The sequence below is a fragment of the Tupaia chinensis genome, unplaced genomic scaffold (genome assembly GCF_000334495.1).
Source record: "Tupaia chinensis unplaced genomic scaffold, TupChi_1.0 Scaffold000366_1, whole genome shotgun sequence".
In the NCBI taxonomy this organism is placed as follows: domain Eukaryota; kingdom Metazoa; phylum Chordata; class Mammalia; order Scandentia; family Tupaiidae; genus Tupaia; species Tupaia belangeri.
Genome location: NW_006159863.1, coordinates 2,590,837 through 2,598,500, shown reverse-complemented (window position 1 = coordinate 2,598,500; position 7,664 = coordinate 2,590,837). Strand labels below are relative to the sequence as shown.

Below are 7,664 nucleotides of genomic sequence, written 5' to 3'. Positions count from 1 at the left end.
AAATATAAAAGACAACAGACACTCAAAACTTACAATGAGAGCTTAAACAGTTTCTAATGTGATGGCATCACAACTCGGAAAGATGACATGTTTACTTGTTACTGAACTGTGAGAATAAAGACAGCAAGCGTTAAGTATTATGAAAACCACAAGAGCATCAATGTATTGAGGGCTTCTTGTGTTCCAGACCTCATGCAAAGTGCTTAAAGGCATGGGTCATTTCCTAACCACCCCCCAACTCTTCTCTTCCCATCTTTCAGATGAGGAAACTGATGTTCAGAGACGCCAAGAAATTTGTTTACTGTATACACAAACCTACTATAAGGCAGTACTCTACTGCATCGGGGCTCTACCTAGCATGTAACTCGATGGTGCTCGGTCTGTGCAAGCATGTTACATGACACAAATGGGCCTGATTTAAACACACTTGAAGTGCTACAGATTTTAAATCTACAAACAATTAAAAGAAATTTGCATATGTGCATAAACCATAAGGGGAGCTTTCTCCCAAGGTCTGCACAACGTGAATCAAGAACAAAATAAAAGCAAACTTGTTGATGAATGCTAACATGTTAAGATTTGGTTGTCAACACATGAGTCTACCTGTATGTATTACAGTGTAAAGAGTTTAAAATACATTTTGAGGATACAAATGCTGAAAAATGTCTGCAGAACAGTGGAGCGCAATTTCCAAGTCATTATAGTGGTGGAGAGAGAATTAGCATGGATCAGAATTCTGGGCTAGGATACAAATGCTGAAAAATGTCTGCAGAACAGTGGAGCGCAATTTCCAAGTCATTATAGTGGTGGAGAATTAGCATGGATCAGAGTTCTGGGCTTCTGTTTAGGTTCTCATACTTCTTAGCCTGAGGGTGCTGAGAAGGCCACTCAGCTCTGCTGAGCTTGTTTATCTTTACAAAGACTGAAATTATACCACAACAGGGTTGCTGTACACCTTAAATGAGGTATGCATGAATATCTTGCATCTAGTGGGCCTAACATACCAGAGTTCCTTTCCTCTCCTTTGTTGCCACTAAAACTTTCCAATCTAACCTGATCAACTTGCTTGCTAATCCAACATGCCCTGCACACTCCCACTTGGAGGCATGCTGTCCTCCATGGTCTACCCTCTCTTTGAAGCTGTCCTCTAAATAACATCCACTTCTTTCAGCCACGTCCGGGCTGCAGATCTCTTGAAATTAGGGAATACGCAAGGTCGTTTGGGTCTTCATGACCTGACAGAACATCTCGTTCTGCAACCATCTATCCCACCCTAAGCAGAAAGGCAGGTGGGGCACATCTCATGTAAGGCAAGAAACCCAAAGATGGGAGATGTTGCTATTCATTTGACAATGACACTTTTATTGGTTTTATGAACTTCTGTACACATAGGGTTATTTAGCTTTTCACGTGTCTCTGTGAGCTCCTCATCTAGACCAGGGCACAGCCCATTCTGTATATATAACACTTAACTGTAGGTTATAACTAGTTTTAGAAATCCTTGTAGTGTCTCACCACATAGCTAGAAAGAGAGAATTGGACTTGTGAAAGAAAATCACCTGACAAGTTGAATGGTTTCATTTTCAAGTGTATTATAAAAGGCATTTCTTCTAGTGACAACTCTTTCTTCTATGGTATGGGTAAGCTTTAGTCTATTTGGAGGTATTTCAAGGAAACCAGAAGTACAGGTCTTGCAGATTCCCGTGGGTTTATTACCAACTTGTTAGAATTTAATCTTTTGTTTATTAATGATCTATATAGGGTCTAAGAAACTCCCAGGTCTTTTGTTTCTTAGAAAGAAAAATCACGAATTGGTTTGAATGCCTGGATTTCAATTCTGTACATAAAGAAAAAAATACTAAAAAAGGTTTTAGGCCAGGAAAGCAAATATCCCTAGGCCTGCAGGCGATGGGGTCCTGTTCCCCGTTAGTTTTTAGTCATTTCTCTTGTTCCCCCAGCGGCCATAGTTACCCCCTTCATCTGCCTCTTCAATACGCTCATTTTCAAAGGAGGCCTCTTCTTCTTCTTCCTCCCTTATTACCTTCATCAACTCAAGGAAGCTGGGGGGCAAGCCCTGATCCTTCAGCTCCCTCAGCCGACACCAAAGAATTTCGTTCAGACTGGCCCCGGCCATGACCTGTTCTAAGCGGACCTGGTCCGCGATATTCCTTGGGATGGCCCGTTTCTCCACTGCCTTCCGGAGCAGGGTTTCTAACCGTAACACATAGGCTGACACTTTCTCTCCTTCCTCTTGGTAGGTCTTCAGATACCTCACCTGGGAGGTCCTGCGGCTCTCCAGGCTCCCAAATACTTGTTTAAAAGCTTCCAAACACTCTTCCACACTGATGGATGGATTATCTGCCTGCACTATACGCATGAGGTCCAGGGCAGGGCCCCGTAGGCTTTCCATCAGCCATCTTTTCTTTTCTGTCTCAGCCACTGGCCACTCTTTGACTATCTCAGTGGCCTGCTCCAACCAGATCTCAAAGGGCTCTTCCTCTGGGGCTGGCACGGTGCTGCCTGAGAACACTCTCAGTTTCCGGTATCTCATGGGCAGCAGGGGCTGAGGGGCATGTGCCATTGCCTGTCCCAACAAATGGGCCAATAACTCTGGTGATATAGGGGGCACTGTGGCTGGGGATACTCCCTCATGTCCAAGGGCTCGGAACATCCCTGAGACTGTCTGCCCCTCCTTTTCTAAAAAGAGGTTTAGTCTTTCAAGAAATTCAGTGTCCTGGTTAGGGGTCTTAAAGATCACTTTCCAGACATTTTCCGGCCCCTGAACCTCACTGGGGATCACAGAGACATCCGTTTCTTCCAGGAGCTCTAATAAGACGGCATTGGCATTCTCCTGCTTCCGGAATATCTTGCCAAGCAGTCTAAACCTTCCCAGAGACTTCAAGGTCTCCTGTAGGACCTCCTGAATCTCAGCCTCATTGCAGTCCACTGGTATCCCCATAACCAGCAGCGATTTCTGATCATCCACACTCATTATTCTGCACCAGTCCTCTAATAGGGCCAGCGCCATTGTCCTGCTTACTCACTCACTCTCACGCTACCAATTAGCTGGTAGTGCAGAGAGCACTGCCCTAGGACCAGAAATACCCAGATAAGCTTCTAAACTTATAACCCACCAGTGAACGGACTCCAGGCTAGTCTTCTGGACCAATAACCCTGTCTTGCCTAGTGGCAAGAACTCAGCACTTTTTGTTCCGTCTTTAGACCCAATGTGAGGTGGGGAGGATAGAGCTCAGTTACAACAGCGTCAGTGCCGGTCAACTGTAGTCCGACGGGGGCTGTTTCTCACCGAGGCTGGCAGCCTCCTGGTGCTGACCTTTCCTAACCGACGAGCCCCCTCTCTGGTGCTCCACTCTCTTTAGCTGGTGGAGAAACACCTTCCACTCTGGTACCCAGAATTCTTGCAAGGAAGTCTTACGGCAGGTCGCTGGTGGCCTGGTGAAACAAAGTTCAGTTTTAGCACACTGCCCTCTCCTTCCCAGGAACTGTCCATTCTCAAGTTTGGAATGGAATCCTCAGAACTCTGTCTCACATTTTACCTGGCTCTATGCCTCTCTGTTTACCAGTCTCTGCCCTGTTTTTGTTTCCTGGAACTTTTCCCTCTGTGACCCCACTGCAGTCTGGTTTCCTCACCATATGCTCATCAGACATGTCACTAGTGTCTCTGCCCCAGTTATGGACAAGATTCAAGGCCATGGCTATCTGAAAGATAAAATCAGAAGATATGGCGAGATACCTGCTTATGCGTTCCAGAATGTTCTGTGAGACTCAAGGAGCTTATTTTTTTCAGCTTCTAGCACAGGAAGATGCCAGCCACTTCCACACAAAGGCGTGTCTGAGTCTGAGCTCCAGCCACGCCCCACTGCCCTGTTACACATAAACAACATGTTTTCATGTCTCACTACCATGCACTGACAAAGACCGATACTTACTCAAAAATATGACAGCCATTCACAATTTAATGAAGAAAGTCTGCTAAATAATATTGATTTGCTTCACTTCTTTGATTAAAAAAAACCAATGAAGAATCACTCAAGGGCTGCCCTCGTGGCCTACGGGTTAAGGGAGCCAGCTCTCACATGGCTGACTGTAGTTCGAATCATGGATCTGGTAGCCTCCCAAACATGCCAAGCACATGTGCAGGCATGCCCCGAATACCAACAGGATGGACAAAGAGAGAGAACTGCAGTATGACTGTGTCCCATGGGGGGTGCTTTCTCCTTTCTCTCTCTGAAGAGTGTGTGCCTCTCTGGCACTTAAAAGAAAAAAAAATTACCTAGATATTTAAAAGTAATTTGGGGGATGGCAGGTGGTGTGGTGGTTGTGATGCTGGACTCCCACATGGCTGGCCGTGTTTGAGTCCTGGATCTGAAGACTTGCTTTCTCACTTTTTCTTTCTCTCTCTCTGCTCATATTAAGAAAATAATAATAATACCAAGTGAAATTAAATACATAAATATTTCTTGAAAAAAGGAAAGGAATTTAATATTGGTATTATAGATAGAAAAAATGATCAGAGACAAATAAGTTAAAATTACAAACTAATTCTTGGGGCCAGCCGGTGGCATGGTGGTTAAGGGTACTGGACTCCCACATGGCTGACCATGAGTGCTGGACCTGGTGGCTTGCTTTTTCACTTTCCCTCTCTTTCTAGCTCTCTGTCTCTCACTGGTCAAATAAGATAAATAAATAAAATAATTCTTTAAAAACATATCTTTCATATGTGTAGTGAGGCTTTGCAAATGCACAACTTCATTCTTTTGCTATGAATGTTGTTACTAATAATACTTTTTTCTCCAAAATTAAAAAAGTTTGCTATCGAGTATATGTGTTCTCCAGAAAGAGAGAAAAAGGGAAAATGCACCCCCACCCCCCTGGGGAGATGGCCAAGCCATAATCCTTATCTCCCATTCTGTCTCAGGATTCTGGGCACACACACATATGTGCCTGGTGTGTCTCTCAAGCTGCTGGGCCTAGAACTTGGACTGTGCAGTTGGTCATGTGGAATCCAGCCACCTCAACCACCATGCCGGCCTGGCTTCTTCCCTAGCATTTGAACTTGAATGGGTCATTTGAGAAAAAAGAAAAAGGAAACACTTTTACCCAGGAACTTATTCTAGAGAACCTAGGAAGAGTGTCTAATACCTACCAGTTACTGCCAAGTGTGTGTTACGGGGCTACAACCAATTCCCCCTTGGCCTGGCCATCACTCCAAATGGAGTCATTGTCATAGATGGCAACCTATAGTGACTGCAACAGCTGCTCTTGCTGCTGGCAGATCTCCTGAGTCTTTATGAAAGGTGAAGACACCCTGAGTATCCAAGAGCCAGGAGGGAACGTGCAGTTTCGGTTCTGCGCCCAGTAGCCCAGGCACCTGGGACTGCTGAGCTCTGCATGCCGGAATTTTCCTTCTAAAATAGGCACTGACCTTCCTTCCCATTCAGAGGGAACATGGGATGTCCAAAGGCATTGAGGGTGCCAGTGGATGGTGTAGTGGTAAAGGCACTGGACTCTCACATGGCCGACCTTGGAGAGTCTCAGACTGGAGGCTTGAAACTCATACCAGGTGTGCCCCAAATCCCAGGAGAACGGAGAAGGGATTGCAGCATGGCCATCCCCCAGGGGGTGATTTCTTGCTTCCTCTCTCTGTCTCTCTGGTGAGCCCACATGCCCTCTAACAAAAATCTTTCTCTTAAAAAGGAAAACAAAAAGGCATTGAGGGCCAGCAGGTGGTGTGTTGGTTATAGCGCTGGTTCCCACATGGCTGACTGAGCAGGTGGAGTCCTGGACCTGGTGGCCAGAAAAACACTCCTTACATACCCAAAATCCTGAGAGGAGAATGGAGGAGAAGGGATTGCAGTGTGGCCATCCCCCAGGTGGTGGTTTCTCACATTCTCTGTTTTTCTTGGGTGAGTGTACATGCCAAACGGCAAAAAACAAAAAACCAAAAACAAACAAAAATAACAACTAAAAGGAAAAAAGGTATCAAATGCCCAGGAAAAAAGGTCTCTTGGGGCTGCTGTTAAACATCACGCTAAAAAGGCTAGTTTTGGATGACTCTCTCCTAAAGGCACTCTCTACCTGCAATTTGACCTTCAGAAAAAAAAAAAAGGCAAGTGAAATTGCCTGGATATATAATAGAGCCATGGATGGGAATATTCAGGTACAGAAAACAATCAAGAAGGAACTTGTACTTTCTCACATACAGGGGCCCTCAGGCTGGACTGAATAAAGAACCAGACTTAGAGGTAGACCCCCGGGGGTGGGGGGGATTGTTGGATCATTTAAGTGGATACAGGACTTCAGGCACACTCTAAAGGTTAGCTTCCTATGCTGGAAAGTGGCTGAGGATAAAGCGCTCATCTCAGAGCCGCTGAGTTGGAAATGGCGAAATTCATGTAGAAGCGCTTTATTCAAATGTGATGAACGACTGGAGCTAAGTCCAAATTGCATCTTCCAGTTCTCTCGGCCCCTCCACAGCAAGTTCTTCTCCTTTCTCCTCCCCTACTCATCCAGGCTCCTGCCCACTTACTACGGTGGCCTTATCTCCAAACTGTGCCCTGTTGGCCTTCAAATTTAACTCTGTTCGTTACAGTACCTCTCACAACTGGCCAGGGTTGGGTGGTGTATGTGACCACATTTAATCCTTTTGGGGGCAAGGGCTGAGCATGGAACTGAACCATGAACACAGGGTTATTTCACGGCTTTGCGATAAACCGCCTCTCTTAGCCCAAACCCGCCCTGGTTCCTGAGTATCCCCAGATCTAGTTACTGAGCATGCCCAGACCTCTCTCCCCAGCAGCCAAGAATGGGCACCATTTCTGCAGGATTCTGCCACTGTGTAAAGAGGGCCGGGCTGAAATCATCCAGGGGCAGGGACTGGTCGGCAGCAGAAGGTACGTGGAGATGGGAATCAAACAAAGCCCTGCCAGTGGAGGCCGCGTTACCGACACAAACCAGTGTCCCCTGAGTACCTACCAAAGCGGCAGCTGTGGCTGGGCTACCCACACTTCCACACCAAGTCACGCACACCTTCCTTCGGCTCGGCCGCACACGATTCACCACACTCTCGAAGCGCACACGCTACCTTCCACCCGCTAACGGACACGCGCGCGCACTACAGCCCAGAGCACGCGGCCGCGGGCAACCCAGCAGTTCTCACGCAGTGCGCAACAGGAGCGGAGGGCGGAGATTGGTGGCTGGACGAGGCAAGGGGTCTGAGTACTGGGGAAGGCTGGAGATTTACCGAGTGGGTGTCAATCAGTTCACCTTCCCCCTTTTTTTTCCGGGATGGGGGATGGAAGATACCAAACCACAGCGCCGTCCAGGGCCTGCTTGGCACAGTGGCGCAGACACCGCACGTGGCGCCTTCGGGCCATAGAGCGGGCCTGCTCCAGCTCTCAATGGTCGCGCTGGGCTGGAACCTGAACTGCACTCTGCTGCACTGCCACAGCCAGCGGACTCACGGCTCTATACCCCTCCTCCCGCTTGCTACGTCCTCTAGATTCCTCCCCGCCATGTTGTACTCCCCCCACCACGTGCGCACCGGCGAGAATCTTCTCGTTTCAGTCTCTACCCAAGGTGTGTGGGTAGACTTAAGCTTTAGTGCCCAGTACCCCGGCTGCTCTCCTCCTGTCGGCGCCCGC

General features: G+C 47.4%; 1 protein-coding gene across 2 annotated transcripts in view; it reads right to left on the bottom strand.

Annotated features, from left to right (window-relative positions):
* Nucleotides 1–753: 753 nt before the first annotated feature.
* The window catches only part of PNMA2 (PNMA family member 2), a 7,244-nt gene continuing 333 nt past the window's right edge, over nucleotides 754–7,664 (bottom strand). The window contains exons 1-3 of one of the 2 annotated variants that reach the window (XM_006153241.3): nucleotides 6,997–7,087; nucleotides 3,755–3,885; nucleotides 754–3,453 (exon numbers count right to left, since the gene is read on the bottom strand). In XM_006153241.3, coding sequence (XP_006153303.1) covers nucleotides 1,934–3,028 — 1,095 coding nt within the window. In that variant the 5' untranslated portion in view covers nucleotides 3,029–3,453; nucleotides 3,755–3,885; nucleotides 6,997–7,087 and the 3' untranslated portion in view covers nucleotides 754–1,933. Of the gene's footprint in view, nucleotides 3,454–3,754; nucleotides 3,886–6,996; nucleotides 7,088–7,664 lie in introns of those variants that run through there. The other variant, XM_006153242.3, reaches the window with a different exon arrangement.